Here is an 18,526-nt window from a genome sequence, read left to right as displayed (position 1 = left end):
ATAAAAAAACTAATAATAATAGTTAAAAAGCTAAAAAAAAAGGCATTTATTAAAAATATGAATAAAAATAAATGATATTTTGTATTAAATAATATAATTATTTATTAATTATTAATTAGTTATATTTAGTTGTTCCTTTTTTTTACTACGCAATAAACTGGTTGAATTTATGAATTTAAAATGGGCAAATAACAAGTTTAAATACTTATCGTGAGTCATTTTATCAATTTATCATTAATACAGAATTAATAAAGCATATCTAACTGTCTGAGAAATATTATATTAATAAAATAAATATATATTTATAAATAAAAAGTAAACTTAAATACTAAATGATATAATTTGAATGTGTCAGTCCTAAAATAGATCTATTCTACTTAAATTATTTGAATTTTTAATAAATGCTACCAGAGAGTTACTCGATATTACTTATTTGCTATTACGTATGTTATTTTATATTTAAAATTAAATATAACAGAATGCGTATGAATGTTAATGATTTTAGATAACAGATTGATTTTGAATTGCACTATAAACTTGTGACAGTTTTGCGCTGCCTTAAAATTAAATAACAAAATAATTATAAATTTACATTTAGAACTTAAATTTTTGACCTAACCCAATTATTGTTGGAAATAAAAAATACTTTAAGTAAATATATATAATTTAAATGAAAAATTTTAAATACTACATATCGAATTAATATTTTTGTTTTTGTTTTTTTTTATTGGAGATATTTTAAGATATTTTATCAGATAAACTTTTTTAGAGATATTTTATTGTAGTTTATCCAGGCCTCGACGATAAGGAAAAAAAAATAATAATAAAATAAAATAAATAAATAAAAGAATAATGAGTGAGGAAAAGATAAAAAAAAAAAAAAATCTGGAACATTTCCAAGCGGCCGTACCGTATCCTATTGATTTTTATTTCACATCCTGGGGTGATACTAGTTATAGTGACCGAGTAATATAAAGCCAGTGCTGGCAATAACAAGTGAAGCATCGAGTTATAAGTCTGTCGCAAATGAGAAAAATAAAGATCCTGGATTTCACTATCTCGCTATATCCAACTATTTTACGTTTTATTACTTTTTTTTTTAATGTCTTATTGGAAAAGTATGAATTTAACTTTTAATATATAAGAAAAAATTTTAAATATTAAAAGTAATTTATTTTTTTATTACGCATACAAAAATTTTAATTAAACATGAAAAAGTATTATGACTTGAATTTAATTATTCGTGTTATGTGTCGATGTTGTTTTAATTAATTTCAGCCCCAAGAATATTCATATTTTTTATTTTTTTAAAACAATTAATTGGGTTAGTACAAACGTACGTAATAATAATAATATTAATAATAATAATATTAATATTAATAATAATAATAATAATAATAATAATAATAATAATAATAATAATAATAATAATAATAACAATAATAATAATAATAATAATAATATGCGCCCTCATTTATTTATTTTAGGGGTGATTCTGGTAACGTGTTAATTTAATTTAATTTTGTTTTCATAAAAATTTGTCAATGAAAAAAAAAAACATCTTTTAATTCTCTATTTACTTTTACTTACAATTATATTTTACTAAGTAATTTATTATTATTTCATTTAATTATTGTGCGTTTACTTTAGGCTGTATCTACAAATTGGGTAAACAAATTGGTATTAAGGATTTGTTTGTTTATGAGGAAAACAAAAGGAATTAATAACATCAATAAAGAAAAACTGTAGAAATTTATCTATGAAAAAGTATAAACCCGAATTAAGAATCACCTTGAAAATATCCACAAACTGAAAAACACACGCACTGTTGGTATAAATTATTTAAAAAACTCTATTTTCTAGCTCCGTCGGAAGCGAAATTCTCGCTCAAGTATGTATGTATAGTATAAATTTATTAATGTATAAAAAAAAAAAAAATTTTTTTAAAAAAGTAAACTAACAATAGATGAAAAATAAAAAAAAACAACAACACATAAGTATTTAAGAAATAAAATAAACATTTACAAGATGCATATTTGCAAGAGGGAAATAAATCAATTATATGTATATATATATATATATATATATATATATATATATATATACGTATTAAATAAATAAATAATAATAAACTTAATACTTTATCCCATAAATATTAAGATCAATCGAATTATACACAAATCCCTCTTGAGTCTGATCTATCGACAGTCTTGAATAAGACTCTAAATATTAAAAAAAAAAAAAAAAAAATCAATAACGTAAATCTAGGACGATAAATCGTTCAATCTTAAGTATGTCTCTATAAATTATAAAATAATGAATAACGATGACACAAGGCGTTGAAAAATATTTAAGTAATTAAAATGTTTATTAAAAATTCGTCAACAATCAATGTGCTTTTCTTTGACTGTTGAAATTATTAATAATTTATTATATATAACAAGTAGTAGTGCTTAAAACTGCTAATAATAATAATAATAATAATAATAATAATAATAATAATAATAATAAGTTTTAAGTAAGAGATTATTTCTTAAAGAGTATGATTAATATAAATATTGAAAGTCTTAAATTATTATTGAAAAAATGAATAATATAGATTATTAAAACAAGCGTGATTTAAAATCGTGTCATATTAAATTATGATCGATTTAGGGCGCGATAAAATTGTTTTTAAAGAAAATTTTTAAACAGCCGCCTGCAGATAAATGTATTTAAAAAATAAATAAAAAAGTATATAATAAATAAATAAAACACTTTGTTTATTTATTGCCAATGTTATGGTTATAAAAAAGTTAATAAAAAACATTGCTCTAGACTGACAAACTTAAACGTGTCGATATAATACCACGAGGAAGTATTATTGTGAAAGTAATTATTGCAAGAAAGCGGAGATTAATATAGTTAAATTTATAGTAAATATAATATGCCAGCTTAAAGATTTTTGCTATTTCCTCCGCTTTCCTATTATGTCAAAAACAAAAAATGAAAAAAAAAAAAAATAATAATAATAATAATAATAATAATAATAATAATAATAATCTCATTAATTAAATATTAAAATAAATAATTAATTTATACCCACGTATATTGTTTAATTAATAAATCGATAATTTATAATTAATTAAAATTATAGATTTTAATTGAAATACAAAATATATATATTATATCAAAGGGATTCTCACAGCGCGTCGCTGTAAAAGTAGCCCGCAGGCCTAAATAAATACGCTCTAATCGTTATCCTAGTTAATTAATTATTATTATTATTATTATAATTAGTTAATTATATATGAACAAAACGGTCGAATGGCGGCAAAAATAATATGACACCATAACACATATTATTATTATCTGTAATTTAAATTTGTCATATAATATATCACGCTCTTTGAATATATTATTATAAATTATAATAAAATAAATAAATTATAGTTAATTTATTCATTGTAAATTAACAAATATTATAATATATATTTATTTATGTGTGTTAATTTCATTATTATATACACGTGTATATATTTACATATGAAAAATTTATTTTGATGCACTCAAAAAAAAATAATTATTTATTTTATACAAATTTATTTATGAAATTTCTTTTACTTTTTTCCATATTTCAAAATTTGATTTATTAGTGTTATTATTATTTTAAGCGTCAGGAACATCGAGAAGAGACCAAATAAAAATATATGTATATCAAAATAGTTAAAAAAAATTTGCAAGTATAAAAAATTTTAGATTACACGCGTAATAATAATTTTTTTTTTTTAATTTTTTAAATATATATATATATATCGAAAAAAAGTCTTACAATTTTAAATTAGTTTTATTAATTGTATTACCATCATGCATTTACATTTAAAAGAAAAATATATAACTACTGTTTCATAATAAATATGTATATTGTACGGAAATAAAAACAACTCGTTTAAAATACTTATAATACTGCTTGTATATACATATATATATCGTAAATAAAAACATTAAAAAATAATAATATACTAATTAAATGTTGTATTTTTATTTATTTTTATTTACATTATTTATTTTAATACTAGAACATAAACGAGATTAATAAAATATATAAAAACATAATAATAATAATAATAATAATAATAATAACACGAACAGCGTAAGTTTAAACAAAAAAAAATTTTTTTCATTGGTAAGGTAAAAAACCAATTGGCAGACATAAGTTTGTTAGAAAAATGCATGCGCAGAATGTAATTAAATTTTATAATTATTGTTGATTAAAAGACTTAATAATAATAATAATGATATTTAGTGTTGATAGTTATAATAAATTTATGTTTTAAATGCACCAGCATGAGCAGCTTTTGTAATAAATGTTTTCAAGGTCGCTTCATCCAATTTTGAAAAGTGAGATGTTTGTATCACGGCAGTCATATGATTTAATGCAAATTTGAAACAAAAGTCTTCTAATTCCTATCGAAACACATAAAAAAAAACCCTTATTAATATCATTTTCAACACAAAAAAAAAAAAAAAAGTAAAAGCATCAGATGCGAAGTTAATTTTTTTTTTAGCTTATAATATTTATTTATTGATTTTTTTTTGTTTTTTACACCAATAACTAATAATAATAAATTAATTGATTGTTGACTTACTTTTGAGCTATACTCAATAGCAGTTTTATATAAAAAAGCAACATTATTAATAGTAATACCACGTTTTATCATTTGTACACATTTTCCTTTCAATTGTGTTTCAAAATATGCATTTGCAAGGTACATAAGTTCTAAAAAAAAAATAATTAAAAAATTAATTTCATTAATAATAATAAATATATATATATATAAGTTACCTAATGCATTTTCTGGTGGCAAATCAACTTCATCAGTATACAAATATTTGAGAAATGATTTGTAAACATCATAAGAAAATTCGTCGTGGACAATAACACTATAAATAAAATATACAATTATAATTATTAATAAATAAATAAATAAATAAACAAATAAATCGAGACTTACGATTGATTATTTTCAGTCCAATGCTCTTGAAACATTGATCGAAAATACTGACAGCGTATTTTCAACACAGCTTTATGTACATAAATAGGTTTACCTTGTACTTGTATCGTTAAATCACTATGAGTCTAAATTAAAGAATTTAATAAATCAATAATAATGAGACAATTAATAATAAAAACAATAATAATACTAACAGAATCATCGAAGGCTTGTTTCAAACAATCTAAAATGCTTGTTTCATCTTCAGCGTACAGTACAAGTGGTTCATGCATAACACTTGGTGTTGAGTAACAAGCAAGTACATCATGTAAGTGCAATAATGGAGTTACTGTTGGAGTTGTTACTGTTTGTCCTCGACATTGGCCCCACATGTAAATTTTTCCACCCTCAGCTAATGCTGCACTTATGTGATTGCAGTGTATTGCAGCAATATCACTTACTCTGCCCATATCTCCTATTGTTAACTATTTTTTAAATCATTATTATTTATATTATTATTAAATTAACTTATTAAAAAAAAAAAAAAATATATATATATATATATACTTTTACAGGTTGACATGCATTTGATTTAGTTCCTAAACCCAATTGTCCATATCCATTGCCTCCCCATACATAAATATCACCTTCGTCACTCAATCCCATTGTATGTGAATATCCACAAACAACTTTAGCTATTTAATAATTAAAATAATGTATATATTATTATTATTATTATTATTATTATTATTATTATTATTATTATTATTATTATTATTGAATCTAATAAATAATAAGGATAATTACCAATGACAATTCCAGTTAATCCAGTAACTTTTTGTGGACTTAATTGATTGATATAAGTACCAACTCCCAATTGACCAACACTATTATTACCCCATGCATAAACTTCACCGTTATGAGTAACGGCAACACTTGAAGTTTGTCCACATGCTATTTGTATTATCTTTTTACCAGCTAATCCCGAATTTATTTTACGTGGTGTATTTTGATTAGTACTTATACCACTGCCAACTTGTCCACATGTATTTTGTCCCCATCCATAAACCTAAAATTATTTATATTATTAATTTAAATATAGATATAGATGATAATAATAATATTACTTCTCCATCTTCAGTAAGTGCTAGGGAATGATGGCTACCACAGGCAATTGCAATAATTTGTTTTTCTTCAAAAGTAGAAGCAACTTTACTGGGTAAGGGATTTTGATTTGATGATCCATTTCCTAATTCGCAGTAACCATTGTGACCCCAAGAGTAAACTTCTCCTTTGTTAGTTAACGCCAGTACATGAGGACCAACTCCAAATGCAAATGTTTTAACACCTTTCTGAGTCAAAGCTTCTATTTTAACAGGATACAAAGTGCTGTGAGTATCACCAGTGCCCAAACAACCAGATGTATTGCTTCCTAGTGCATACACTTTCCCGTCTTTTGCTACTATCAGTACTTCATTGCCAAGTAATCCTTGAAAAAAATAAATAAAAAAAAAATTTTTAATAATTAACCTAAAAAAAATTTATTAAAAAGTATTATTACCAAAAACAAGTATCGTATGGATTTCACTTATAAATTCACGATTCAGTAGACTAAGTATTGGCCAATTTTTTAAATCAACACTTGCCATAATATTTGTCATAATTCAAATAAATAAATAAGTAATATTCTTAATAGTTTTGTAAAATTAATTAACAATATACTTATTTCATCATTATAATTAGAAATTTAAACTAAAAAATTTTTTTTTTCCACAATTAGACTTAATGTTACAATTTATAAGTTATAACTATAGGCTGCTATAGACAATTTTTTAATGCTTATTGTCATTATTAAGTAAATAAGTACTACCATCTCTTGTATTGATAATACTTTTTTTCTTTTAAAGGTTGGTAATGATAATTCAAAAACTTTTCTGACCATAAGTTGATAAATGTCATTATTTTCATTATTTTTTTTTATTAATAATAATTATAAAAAAAAAATAAAAAATGACAAATGACAAGTAATTAGGTACCTAAATAGTGAATAGAAAAAAATTTATTTATTTATTTTAAATCTCATATATTTTTTTATAAATTTATCAACAATAACTGCAATGTAAGTAATTAACAATTGTTTAATCAATAACAATAATAATAAATTTTCGACAATTTTTTTATCTTCAGATATTTTAACCTATTAAATTATAAATTTTATTTAATTTATTAGTTATAAATAATTTATAATTTATTCGTTTTTAGGTTAGAAAACGGCGGTGATAATTTTTTTTAAATCACTTTGATAATCGTTTTATTTTTTATTATTAATTGCAGATTACGGACCATAAAAATATTCTAACTATTAATAAATAATATGTCGAGTTCTCAAGTTATGGTAAATATATATACGTATATATTTTTTTTATTTTTTTATTTTGTAATTGTGGACTAATAATAATAAATAAAATAAATAAAAATGATTTAAGGATGAAAATATAGTTAATGTAGTACTAAAGGAAGAACCGATTGATCGTTTTACATCCCATTATATGGATGAAATATGTACTGGACCGTTTGATAAAGTATTTCTACCGATAGAGAGTCAAGAAGTCGTTGATTTTACTGATGAAATGGTGATGAAACACAGTACAAAAAAAAAAAAAAAAAAAAAAAAAATTAACAATTAAGATAATTTAAAATAATGAATTTTGAAACATTTTTAGGTAAAAGTCGATTTAGAAAATCAAAATCACAATTGGGTCGCACAAATAACAACAGCGAATTCAAATTCTCTATACGATCGCACGTTGATTCGCCCACATTTTATGCACTTGGACGAGAATCTTGAAAAACAAGATTCGGAAAAATTAAACAATTCAAAGGCTAAGCATGAGGATGATCCACTAGTTCGATCACAAACGCCAAAATTTTACAAAGTTCAATGCACACTTTGCAAAAAATGGTTCCTCAACAACGACTCAATGATAAATCATTTACGTAACCATTGCACCTCCTCTACTACCTTATCTTCATCTTCATCCTCATCCTCATCAGCAGGTAAACATTACTGTCTTTCATGCCAACAATTATTTTCCGATGACTTAACTTATCAAGCGCATATTCAGACTCATATAAACACTGAAAAAATTAAAGATGATTCTTCAAATTCTTCATACTCGGAAGGTAATAAATTAAAAATTAAAAATATTGAAAAATTACCAGACAAATCTTTAAAATGTGATATTTGTAATGCTAATTATAAAGATAAATCAAGTTTAAATGTTCATATCGCGACTCATGTTAGTAATAATAACAATAATAATAATAATAATAATAATAATAATAATAATAATAATAATAATAATGTAGATAAATTATTTAAATGTCAGCTGTGTCTTCGTAAATTTGGTGTAAAAACAGCATTAAGTAATCACATGTTGTCACACAGTGGTGAGAAACCCCATGCATGTAGTATTTGTGAAAAAAGTTATAAAAGAAAATCGGAATTAGTACGTCACTCAATGGTACATACTGGTGAACGTCCTTATGAATGTAAAGAATGTTTGATGACATTTCGTGAAAAAGCTAAATTAAATTCTCATATGTTGGTACATACAGGTGAAAAACCATTTGAATGTCACATTTGTCACAAAGCCTGTGCAAGAAAATCCGATTTAAATAGTCACATTTTGTCACACACTGGTGGCCAATACGACTGTAAAGTGTGTGATAAAATATTTACACGTAAATCAGATCTCAATCGACATACACTAATTCATACGGGCGAAAAACCTTTTGCATGTGATATGTGTGATATGGCATTTCGTGAAAAAACACGATTAAATTCACACATGCTTGTACACACTGATGATAAAAAACACAATTGTCACATTTGCGGCAAAGGATTCAAAAAAAAAGCCAGCTTAAAAAAACATTTGATAATACACATGGGTGATAAACATTATGAGTGTTGGATATGTAAAAAAGCTTTTATTGAAAAAACTACACTTAATTTACATATTTTAGTACATGAAACCGATAAATTATACGAGTGTGCCAATTGTCCGACAAATTTTAAGAGTGAGGGAGCATTGAAAAGACACTGGGTGGTACATAATAAAGATGATGATCAAGAACAACATGAACAACAAGAGGAGGATGAAGAAGATGCTCAAGAGCAAGTTTATACGTAGCAAGAGATTTAAATATTTATATTTTGTTGTTAATTTTGTTTATAAAAATTTATTTATGTTTTCCTTCTTTTTATAGAACAACTTGAAACTGTTTTACTAACAGTGACAATTATTAAAAATTTTTGTTACTTAGTCAATAAATAAAATTATAGATGAAAAATAAGAAAAAAAAAAAAAAAAATGTACAAATAAGAATAGTAAAATATCAAATTATTTGCCTTTGTGTGCAAGATGATAATTTTTAAATACATAAATAAAAAAATCTAGCTATTTGAAAATAATAATAATATTTATTTATAATTTAATAACTGAAGTTTTATTGAATCCTATGAGAGCTACTGATTCACCGTTTGGGCTCCATTTGCCATTAATAACTTTCATACCACGTGGTGATTCAAATAATTCAACTTTTTTTGTTGGATGCCATTCAACAATTATCGGTGATTCGGAGAATATCAACAAATGTGTTTTTTTCGGCTCCCATGCTATTCCTAATAATAATTAATATTACTGTTTATAACTTTTATATATGTAAAAGTAAATAATTATTTTAAAATTAATACCTGATATTGAATTTTTGAGTAAAATATTATCAACACAATCGTCAATTAAATCCCAAATCCATAATGTTGATGGATAAACCTGATGCCTGATCGCTAAATATTTACCACAAGGACTAAATGACAATATATCTATTGTGGCGATTGACATATCAAAATTTTTAGGTTCAATATCTATTGGAATTCCAATTGGTCTGTCTAATATTTCATCCACTTGTAAAATTTAAAAAATAAATAAAAATAATATATATTTAATTGAAATAAAATATTACTTAAGATTGCTTACATGTATATTTAATATGGTGATCAGGCATTACATTATTTGATATATAATTAGACCAATCTCTGCGTGTTATATCAATTTCTCTGTAAACTTTACCAAGATAATTACTACTTTCGTGTATTACGGGCTTACAGTGTAATTGAAGAATTATTGACCATGTCACATGGTTGATCAACACAACCTTTTAATAATATTAATAATATTAAAATTAATTATCATATTAATAATTATATAAATTTAATTAATATTAAATTACAGTTTCATTGTAACCCGCTATGGCTAATAATTGTCCAGTGGGACTCCAAACAACTTTTTCAATTCCTCTTAATGGTTTATCAATTGTACAATCTCCACACTCTGATCCTAAAAAATTATAATTTATCGATGGATATTCATTAGCACTAAATGCTCCTATGTGTGTATCTGTTGTCATTGAATATATTAGGATACGTGATTTTTCAATTGCCGAGCACCATATACCCAATAGTTGACCATTTGGTGACCATGATATTCCATCAATACTAAATAACTTATCACAAATTAATTTCTGAAAACAAATTAATAATAACTCGTTTTTTTTTTCTTACTCTTGAATTAATAATTTATTAAAAAAATTTTCAAGTACTCGCGCTTTAAATAAATATGCGCAGAAATAGTGCGCATGGATCAAATTAGTTTTTTTTTTTTTTTTTTTTTTTTTTTTCAAAGAAAGCGAGCAAAAGCACCCATAAATTTTGAGGTTAAATAAAATAAAGAAATGCAACTTTGACACGTGACAATCATAATAAATAATTAAAAAAATTTTCAAAACATAAAAAATAAAAATAAAATTAATTAATTAATTTAAAAAAATGAAAGTAACAACAGACTATATATCGTGTGGATCAAATTGTCAACCGCATGCCGTGGACTGGTGTCTAAATAACAACATTATTTGTTACGCGAGTTCAAATTCAGTGATAATTTACGATCCAGATTATTTAGAAACCGGCAGAGTAGTTGAGACACTTTTAAAACATCAAAGTCAAGTGAAGATAGTTGAATGGATTTCAAATAATGTTAATAAATCATCTGAAATTTTATCAGCTTCATTAGACGGCACTATAATTATTTGGAGCCAGTCAATCTCTAAAATCTATGAACCAACATCAATTTTAACTTTGAACGATAATTTATCAACAGCACATGCAGCTTACTGTCCTAAATCATCATCAAATACCAATAAATCTTCATCTGATAGTTTACTGATAGCCGGATCATCATTCAAAGATATTTTTAAGATATGGTATCGAGAATGTGGTTCTATTGTCGAGCAAAATTTAAATCTCAATAAAAAAATTCCAAATGAAATAAAAATAATACATTTACCAGGTGATTCATTGATACCCGCAATTATTATGTGCCTAGATGACGCAACAATTCATATTTACACCTGGAATATTAACACCGACATGAGTTTCTCAGAATTAAATTTTAACCATACAATTGAATTGCGAGGTCATCAAGATTGGATTCAGTGTCTTGACATAGTTGACTATAATCGACAGTCAGCTTTAATGGCAACTGGATCACAAGATGGTACAATAAGACTCTGGAAAATATCATCAATTTCTCCAGAAGCTATAGATCACGAACAACCTTACCAATTTAGTATAAATAACAATAATTTTGATATTTCTCTGGAATCAGTGCTAAATGGACACGATCACTGGGTATACGGTGTTCATTGGTCCCCAAAAACTGATAACTCAATGTCTAAACCTCTCCAATTGCTATCAAGCGGTCTAGACAAAACAATTATTATTTGGGAACAAAGTCCCAGTGGCGTTTGGATCGAAACTGTTAAATTAGGAAAAGTTGGTGGTAACTCTATAGGTTTTTATGGCTGTAAATTTAATGGAGACGCTTCTTCAGTCTTAGCACAGGGTTATCAGGGTACATTTCATCTCTGGAAATACAATAAAAATATTAAAAAATGGCGTCCTCGTCCCGGACCAAGTGGACACTTTGATCAAGTAACTGATTTACATTGGGAACCAGATGGAAAGTATTTATTGACAACAAGTCTTGATCAGACAACAAGAATTCACGTTCCATGGACTATAAAATTATCATCAACATCATCAGTATTATCACCAAATTGGCATGAAATATCACGTCCACAAATACATGGATATGATATAAATTGTATAACAATATTAAACTCGACAATGTTTTGTTCAGGTGCTGATGAAAAAGTAATACGTATTTTTAAAGCACCAGCATCATTTATTGATGGATTTAATTCTGATGATTGGAGTAAAGCACTTAAAGTAACTGATAGTGCATCAGTACCAGCATTAGGATTAACAAATAAAACAACTGATGATAAACAACAATATCTAGATGCTATTGATGATCATGATAATGATTATAATGATGATAATATAAAAAAAAGACCGCCAACAGAAGAAGAAATAATACGATATACACTGTGGCCAGAATTGGAGAAATTATATGGTCATGGTTATGAATTATTTGCAATAGCAGGACGTAATGACGGAAAATTAATAGCTACTGCATGTAAATCAACGTCTGCTGAATATTCAGTAATTATTTTATGGAGTACTGAAACCTGGGCACAAATAGACAAACTCATGAGTCACAGATTGACAGTAACTCAACTTGAATTTTCTCCAGATGGAAAATATCTTTTATCAGTATCACGTGATAGACGTTGGAGTCTTTTTTACACTGACTCTGGTGATAATTATAAATTAATAGCGTGTTCTGCAGCTAAATCACTGCACACTAGAATTATTTGGTGTTGTAGTTGGAGCCATGACTCTAAATACTTTGCTACTGGTTCACGTGATGGTAAAATTGGACTATGGAGCGTTGATCAACTAAAAAAAAATCCAAATTCTATGCCTACTAGCTCGATTGAATTGCCAGATAATTCTGTAACAGCTCTTAACTTTTTAAATAAATTTATTAATAATAGCTACATTCTGGCTGTTGGATTTGATGATGGTACTATTGAAATACGTAAAATAATAAAAGATAAAATAAATATTGAATGGATTTGTTGTAAGAAACTTGATAATCAACAAGCACACCATAAAACTGTTAAAAGATTATCATTTAGACCAACATTTAAAGACAATTCTATTGAATTAGCCAGCTGCAGTGCAGATAGAGCTGTTAAAATTTATACTTTTTATATTTATGATAATGATAATGATTATGATATTGCTGATGATTGTAACTAAAAGGAATAAAAAATAAAATTTAAAAAAAAAATTACGTACTCGTGTTAATTTCCAGTCTTTTGATTTGTATATTTCAATTTTGTCTGTTGATTCTGATCTTGTTATAACTGCTAGACGGTTTCTTAGATGATTTATCGCTAAATATTTTCCTGATGATTTAATATTCCATATATGAGTTATCGTTTGTTCATCTAGTGTTATTATTGACAGGTAAATCTATTTATTTTTTAAATTAACTATTAATATTAAGAAATTAATTAATTTAAAATAGTTAATTAGTTAATTACATTTAAATCAGATACAATAATTATTGATTTGCAATCTGGTGCCCAGATAACTTTTTCAATACCTCCACTCCCTTCTTTCAACTTGAAATTAAATTGTTTACGTTTTGTGGTAAATATTCTGATAATTCCTTTTTTAATATTTACACAGAGAATATACTGATCATTTGGACACCATTCAATACACTAAAAAATTTTAATTAATTATTAACATACTTTGATTTTTTTTTTTTTTTTTTTTTTTTCATTAAAAATATATTTATAGTTTTTTAAATTAATTTTAACCTCAATTGGATCTGAAAAATCAAACAATTGATAATTTTCTAATGTTGATGTGTATTTTATTGACAATTCATTCTGTAAAACACTCGCGAAATATTTACCCGACGGTGAAAATGCACAAATATTTTTATTAATACGAAACATTATTTCAAATTATATTTGAATATGACGATATTGTTTACTTTGGTTTTCGCGGGTTCTGGTCAAAAAAAAAAAAAAAAAAAAAAAAAAAAAAAAAAAAAAAGAAAAAACAACCGGAGCAACTATTTTGAATGTTTGAAAAATGTACGCACGCGTTGAACAATTGTGGTACGAAAAATAATTTTAAAAAATAAAAATATTAAAAAGGAGTAAGATGGCGCGAATATAGTTTAAAAGTTTAAAAAAAATAATCAAAATAAATTAAAGGATAATTAATTGTAAACGAATCATAAAGATTATACTGTATTCACTATACTACATGCAGATTATTTTACTCGGACTTTTTTTTTTATTCGAGTCACCTGATTCGTCCGAGTGAGAGTGACGTCAGAATCGTTACTATTGAAAACCGGAGCAGTTGCAAGTCAGCTGACCAAGTCTTGTGATAGCTAAACGAGCTAAACTGAGCTAAACTAGCTGAAAGCTGAACTGGCTCTGGGTAAACTGACGACAACTGAGGACTAAGACTCGCCCGAGTGTTGGATTTTACGTGTGTCAGTACTGCAATCTTATTTCTTTTGTAAGTTTTTATTTTACAGTAATAAATATCTCTTGGAGTAATTTAATTATACTTTTACTTAATATTGCTGTATATATATATATATATATATATATATATATGTAAAAAAAAATATTTGCGGCTATTGATCGTCTACGCCATAGTCTGTCTGAGATAAAATTATCTCATTATTTTTAATTTAGCGCCCGCGAATTTAATTTTATTTTAAACTAATATTAATTATTATTTAATTAATACTGTTGGATACTATATCATTTTCATTTTAAAAATTTATTATAAATATAATTTAAGTGGAATATTATTTTATTGAGGCACTCGCGCACTAGCTGGGCTACGCCTACATTTCAAATTGCTCACGTGAATCCACAAGTACATATTCATTTCTAACATATTATTCAAGGACGTAGAAATTTTTTTTTTTTATTTATAATTCCACTTATTTGTTTATTTAAATTATATTAAATGTTTTATTAAATATATTACAGATCGAAATCGAAATAGTAAAAAAATAAAAAAAAGTAATAATGTCAACTCTACAAAAAATAGTTAACGAGCATCGTGAAGGAAAATTTGGATATGTTTACGCAGTATCTGGACCCGGTAATTATTATATTTATTTATTTATTTATTTATTATTATGATAATATTAATAAATAATTTGATAAATTTAGTCGTTACGGCGGAAAAAATGTCTGGATCAGCGATGTACGAATTAGTACGTGTCGGTTACTACGAATTGGTTGGAGAAATAATTCGTCTAGAAGGTGATATGGCGACAATTCAAGTATACGAAGAGACATCAGGTGTAACAGTGGGTGATCCAGTGCTACGAACTGGTAAACCCTTGTCTGTTGAATTAGGTCCAGGTATTCTTGGAAGTATTTTTGATGGTATCCAGCGTCCACTTAAAGACATTAACGAACTTTCTGGGTCAATTTATATTCCTAAGGGTGTTAACATACCTTCACTATCACGTACCGCTTCGTGGGAATTTAATCCACTTAATATTAAAACCGGTAGCCATATGACCGGTGGTGATTTGTATGGTATTGTTCATGAAAATACTTTGGTTAAACATAAAATGATTTTACCACCAAAAAGTAAAGGAACAGTAACTTATATTGCACCTGCTGGTAATTATACAGTTGATGATGTTATTTTAGAAACAGAATTTGATGGTGAAAGAAATAAATATACCATGTTACAGGTTGTTATTATTATTATTATTATTATTATTATTTTTTTTTTTTAAATTAAAATTAAAAATTAATAAATTGATAATAGGTATGGCCAGTACGTCAACCAAGACCAGTAACTGAAAAATTACCAGCAAATCATCCTTTATTAACAGGACAACGTGTCTTAGATTCATTGTTTCCATGTGTACAAGGTGGAACAACAGCTATACCTGGTGCTTTTGGTTGTGGTAAAACTGTAATATCACAAGCATTGTCTAAATATTCAAACTCAGATGTTATTATTTACGTTGGTTGCGGTGAACGTGGTAATGAAATGTCCGAAGTACTGCGTGATTTTCCAGAGTTAACTGTTGAAATTGATGGAGTAACTGAATCAATTATGAAACGTACCGCATTGGTTGCAAATACATCAAACATGCCTGTAGCTGCTCGAGAAGCTTCTATTTATACGGGCATTACTTTGTCTGAGTATTTCCGTGATATGGGTTACAACGTTTCGATGATGGCTGACTCAACTTCTCGTTGGGCTGAAGCTCTCAGAGAAATTTCTGGACGTTTGGCTGAAATGCCTGCTGATTCTGGTTATCCTGCTTATCTTGGTGCACGTCTTGCTAGTTTCTATGAACGTGCTGGAAGGTATTTTTATTATTATTATTTTTTTTTTTTCTTAACTTGACATGTTTATTTTATTAAATAATAATATTTTAGAGTAAAATGTCTTGGTAATCCTGATCGTGAAGGATCAGTAAGTATTGTTGGTGCAGTATCACCACCTGGTGGTGATTTCTCAGATCCAGTTACCAGTGCAACACTTGGTATTGTTCAAGTATTCTGGGGTCTTGACAAAAAATTAGCTCAGCGTAAACATTTTCCTTCTATAAATTGGTTGATTTCGTACAGTAAATATTTGCGTGCTCTTGATGATTTTTACGATAAAAATTTCCAAGAATTTGTGCCACTGCGTACTAAGGTAAAGGAAATTTTACAAGAAGAAGAAGATCTTTCAGAAATTGTACAATTAGTTGGTAAAGCATCACTTGCTGAAACAGATAAAATAACTTTAGAAGTTGCTAAATTGTTGAAAGATGATTTCTTACAACAAAACAGGTAAAAATTTTATTTTAATATTAATAATATTAATTGTGTATTTTTTATCTTATTTTTAATTGTTTAGTTACTCATCATATGATCGCTTCTGTCCATTCTACAAAACAGTTGGTATGTTACGTAATATGATTGCATTTTATGATATGGCTAGACATGCCGTTGAATCAACAGCACAATCTGATAACAAAATAACATGGAATGTTATACGTGACAGTATGGGAAATATATTATATCAGTTGAGCTCTATGAAATTTAAGGTAATTGTTTAACAATTAATTATATTTTTTTATCAATTATAATTTATTTTATTTATGATTTTATATTTAAAATAGGACCCAGTTAAAGATGGTGAGGCTAAAATAAGATCAGACTTTGATCAATTGCACGAAGATATTCAACAAGCCTTTAGAAATTTGGAGGATTAAATTATTTTTATTAATCCATATAAAAATAATTATTAACAATAATAATAATATATATATATATATATATATATATATATATTTATAATTTAATTGATCAATTTGAAGAATAAATTAAGTGAATGTATACAAGTGAGAAATTATGAATTATAAATGAATCTTAATTATTATTTTATTATAATGATAACAATAATTTTTTAAAACTTGAATTTACATTATTTTTAAAGAAAAAAGTAAACTCACTTCTATACAATAACTATAAAAAAATATTATTTAAATTTGTTTAAGATGCCAGTTGTTTAGGGTCGTTCCAATAAACCGGCATACAATAATTATCATTCACAACATTAATTTTTTTAATTTAAAAATAATTATAATATAAATAATATTGAATTGCATTCCGGATATTTTAATAACGTGTGTAGATTTAAATAAAATGGTAAATTAACGATTCCACCTGATGCCTCGATTGAAAATAATGATAAAAAAATTATTGAATATATTGACTATGAACAATTTTATTTAAAATTAAATATTTTAGAGGCTAATTTATTGTTCACTTGTAATTTTTTTTTAATAATTTAAATGATGATAACAGTTATTAATCGAGACAATAAATAATATAATATAATAAAGGTGGAACGTCCTTAAACGCACTATGAGCTGGTAATCATGTGCAACAAAAATAAAATAACAATATCAATTTTAAAAAAGTTAAAATATAAAAATATTGTTAAATATATTTCTTATACTTTGAGAAATTATTAATTAATTAATATTTATAGTAAAAATAAAATAAAAATAATAATAATTTAATCGGTTACGTTTCAATTGTAATTAAAAATATCTAAAGAAAATCTATATACAAGTTTTAAAAATTAAATAATAAATAAATCAATGGAAAGTATAAACGTTAAAACTAATAAATGTTTCGAAACAGCTTTCCCTATAAATTAAGTATTAACATTGTATCATATTACGTTAATAAAGTAGAATTTAAATAAAAGAAATAATAATAAAAATAATGTTGATAAGTTTAACGAAATAAATATAAGTATAAGGTATGCTTGATGCTGTCCAAGGTGCTGGTTCTTGTCATCTATATAATTCAGTTATTATTATATTGATACAAAGTAAAAAAAATAAATGTTAATTCACCAGCGCTTGTATTATTTCCATTGTACGATATGTAAAAAATAAAAAAAATTCGAGTAAATAAAAAAAACCGTTTATTTATTTTAAAATTAACTT

At 25.5% G+C, this 18,526-nt stretch overlaps 5 protein-coding genes across 6 annotated transcripts; 3 read left to right on the top strand and 2 right to left on the bottom strand.

The window, feature by feature from the left end:
- Window positions 1-4,005: 4,005 nt before the first annotated feature.
- On the bottom strand, window positions 4,006-6,808 carry LOC103575265 (RCC1 and BTB domain-containing protein 1). The gene is made up of 9 exons (XM_008554979.2): window positions 6,535-6,808; window positions 6,101-6,462; window positions 5,781-6,042; window positions 5,541-5,668; window positions 5,189-5,458; window positions 4,995-5,119; window positions 4,826-4,923; window positions 4,629-4,759; window positions 4,006-4,446 (listed from the first exon to the last, which is right to left on the bottom strand). Exons 1-9 carry the CDS (start codon window positions 6,632-6,634, stop codon window positions 4,306-4,308), a joined length of 1,617 nt encoding a protein of 538 aa, XP_008553201.1. The 5' UTR covers window positions 6,635-6,808; the 3' UTR covers window positions 4,006-4,305.
- An 86-nt stretch (window positions 6,809-6,894) lies between these two features.
- LOC103575263 (zinc finger protein 501) lies at window positions 6,895-9,342 on the top strand. 2 transcript variants are annotated; one of them, XM_053739440.1, is made up of 5 exons: window positions 6,895-7,092; window positions 7,308-7,368; window positions 7,460-7,606; window positions 7,697-8,030; window positions 8,343-9,342. In XM_053739440.1, exons 2-5 carry the CDS (start codon window positions 7,348-7,350, stop codon window positions 9,164-9,166), a joined length of 1,326 nt encoding a protein of 441 aa, XP_053595415.1. In that variant the 5' UTR covers window positions 6,895-7,092; window positions 7,308-7,347; the 3' UTR covers window positions 9,167-9,342. The 2 variants fall into 2 exon arrangements, with proteins under 2 accessions (XP_053595415.1, XP_053595414.1); XM_053739439.1 differs by having other exon boundaries at window positions 7,697-8,156; window positions 8,343-9,341.
- Window positions 9,343-9,372: 30 nt separating this feature from the next.
- On the bottom strand, window positions 9,373-14,034 carry LOC103575262 (WD repeat-containing protein WRAP73). Its single transcript, XM_008554977.2, has 7 exons — window positions 13,830-14,034; window positions 13,548-13,730; window positions 13,300-13,476; window positions 10,266-10,556; window positions 10,013-10,190; window positions 9,730-9,939; window positions 9,373-9,657 (listed from the first exon to the last, which is right to left on the bottom strand). Exons 1-7 carry the CDS (start codon window positions 13,968-13,970, stop codon window positions 9,461-9,463), a joined length of 1,377 nt encoding a protein of 458 aa, XP_008553199.1. The 5' UTR covers window positions 13,971-14,034; the 3' UTR covers window positions 9,373-9,460.
- On the top strand, window positions 10,696-13,294 carry LOC103575261 (elongator complex protein 2). Its single transcript, XM_008554976.2, has one exon. It carries the CDS (start codon window positions 10,861-10,863, stop codon window positions 13,258-13,260), a length of 2,400 nt encoding a protein of 799 aa, XP_008553198.1. The 5' UTR covers window positions 10,696-10,860; the 3' UTR covers window positions 13,261-13,294.
- A 363-nt stretch (window positions 14,035-14,397) lies between the features above and the next one.
- Window positions 14,398-18,516, top strand: LOC103575260 (V-type proton ATPase catalytic subunit A). Its single transcript, XM_014441674.2, has 7 exons — window positions 14,398-14,547; window positions 15,033-15,147; window positions 15,219-15,754; window positions 15,832-16,382; window positions 16,455-16,853; window positions 16,921-17,110; window positions 17,186-18,516. The coding sequence occupies exons 2-7, from the start codon at window positions 15,072-15,074 to the stop codon at window positions 17,276-17,278; spliced, it is 1,845 nt and encodes a 614-aa protein (XP_014297160.1). The 5' UTR covers window positions 14,398-14,547; window positions 15,033-15,071; the 3' UTR covers window positions 17,279-18,516.
- Window positions 18,517-18,526: the final 10 nt, after the last annotated feature.

Source organism: Microplitis demolitor, chromosome 5 (assembly GCF_026212275.2).
Source record: "Microplitis demolitor isolate Queensland-Clemson2020A chromosome 5, iyMicDemo2.1a, whole genome shotgun sequence".
Lineage (NCBI taxonomy): Eukaryota > Metazoa > Arthropoda > Insecta > Hymenoptera > Braconidae > Microplitis > Microplitis demolitor.
This window is presented reverse-complemented; position numbering and strand designations above follow the sequence as displayed.

Bases quoted from the DNA above. Each gene is read 5' to 3' on its own strand.
- LOC103575263 (XM_053739439.1), top strand. From the start codon at position 7,348: ATGTCGAGTTCTCAAGTTATG. The intron at 7,369-7,459 runs GTAAATATATAT...AAATGATTTAAG, and splicing joins TGTCGAGTTCTCAAGTTATG to GATGAAAATATAGTTAATGT. The intron at 8,157-8,342 runs GTAATAAATTAA...ATAATAATGTAG, and splicing joins AAATTCTTCATACTCGGAAG to ATAAATTATTTAAATGTCAG.
- LOC103575265 (XM_008554979.2), bottom strand. From the start codon at position 6,634: ATGACAAATATTATGGCAAGTGTTGATTTAAAAAATTGGCCAATACTT. The intron at 6,463-6,534 runs GTAATAATACTT...ATTTTTTTCAAG, and splicing joins CCATACGATACTTGTTTTTG to GATTACTTGGCAATGAAGTA. The intron at 4,924-4,994 runs GTAAGTCTCGAT...TTTTATTTATAG, and splicing joins TGGACTGAAAATAATCAATC to TGTTATTGTCCACGACGAAT.
- LOC103575261 (XM_008554976.2), top strand. From the start codon at position 10,861: ATGAAAGTAACAACAGACTATATATCGTGTGGATCAAATTGTCAACCG.
- LOC103575260 (XM_014441674.2), top strand. From the start codon at position 15,072: ATGTCAACTCTACAAAAAATAGTTAACGAGCATCGTGAAGGAAAATTT. The intron at 15,755-15,831 runs GTTGTTATTATT...AATTGATAATAG, and splicing joins ATAAATATACCATGTTACAG to GTATGGCCAGTACGTCAACC. The intron at 16,383-16,454 runs GTATTTTTATTA...ATAATATTTTAG, and splicing joins TTCTATGAACGTGCTGGAAG to AGTAAAATGTCTTGGTAATC.
- LOC103575262 (XM_008554977.2), bottom strand. From the start codon at position 13,970: ATGTTTCGTATTAATAAAAATATTTGTGCATTTTCACCGTCGGGTAAA. The intron at 13,731-13,829 runs GTTAAAATTAAT...AAAATTTTTTAG, and splicing joins ATTTTTCAGATCCAATTGAG to TGTATTGAATGGTGTCCAAA. The intron at 13,477-13,547 runs GTAATTAACTAA...AAAAATAAATAG, and splicing joins TTATTGTATCTGATTTAAAT to ATTTACCTGTCAATAATAAC.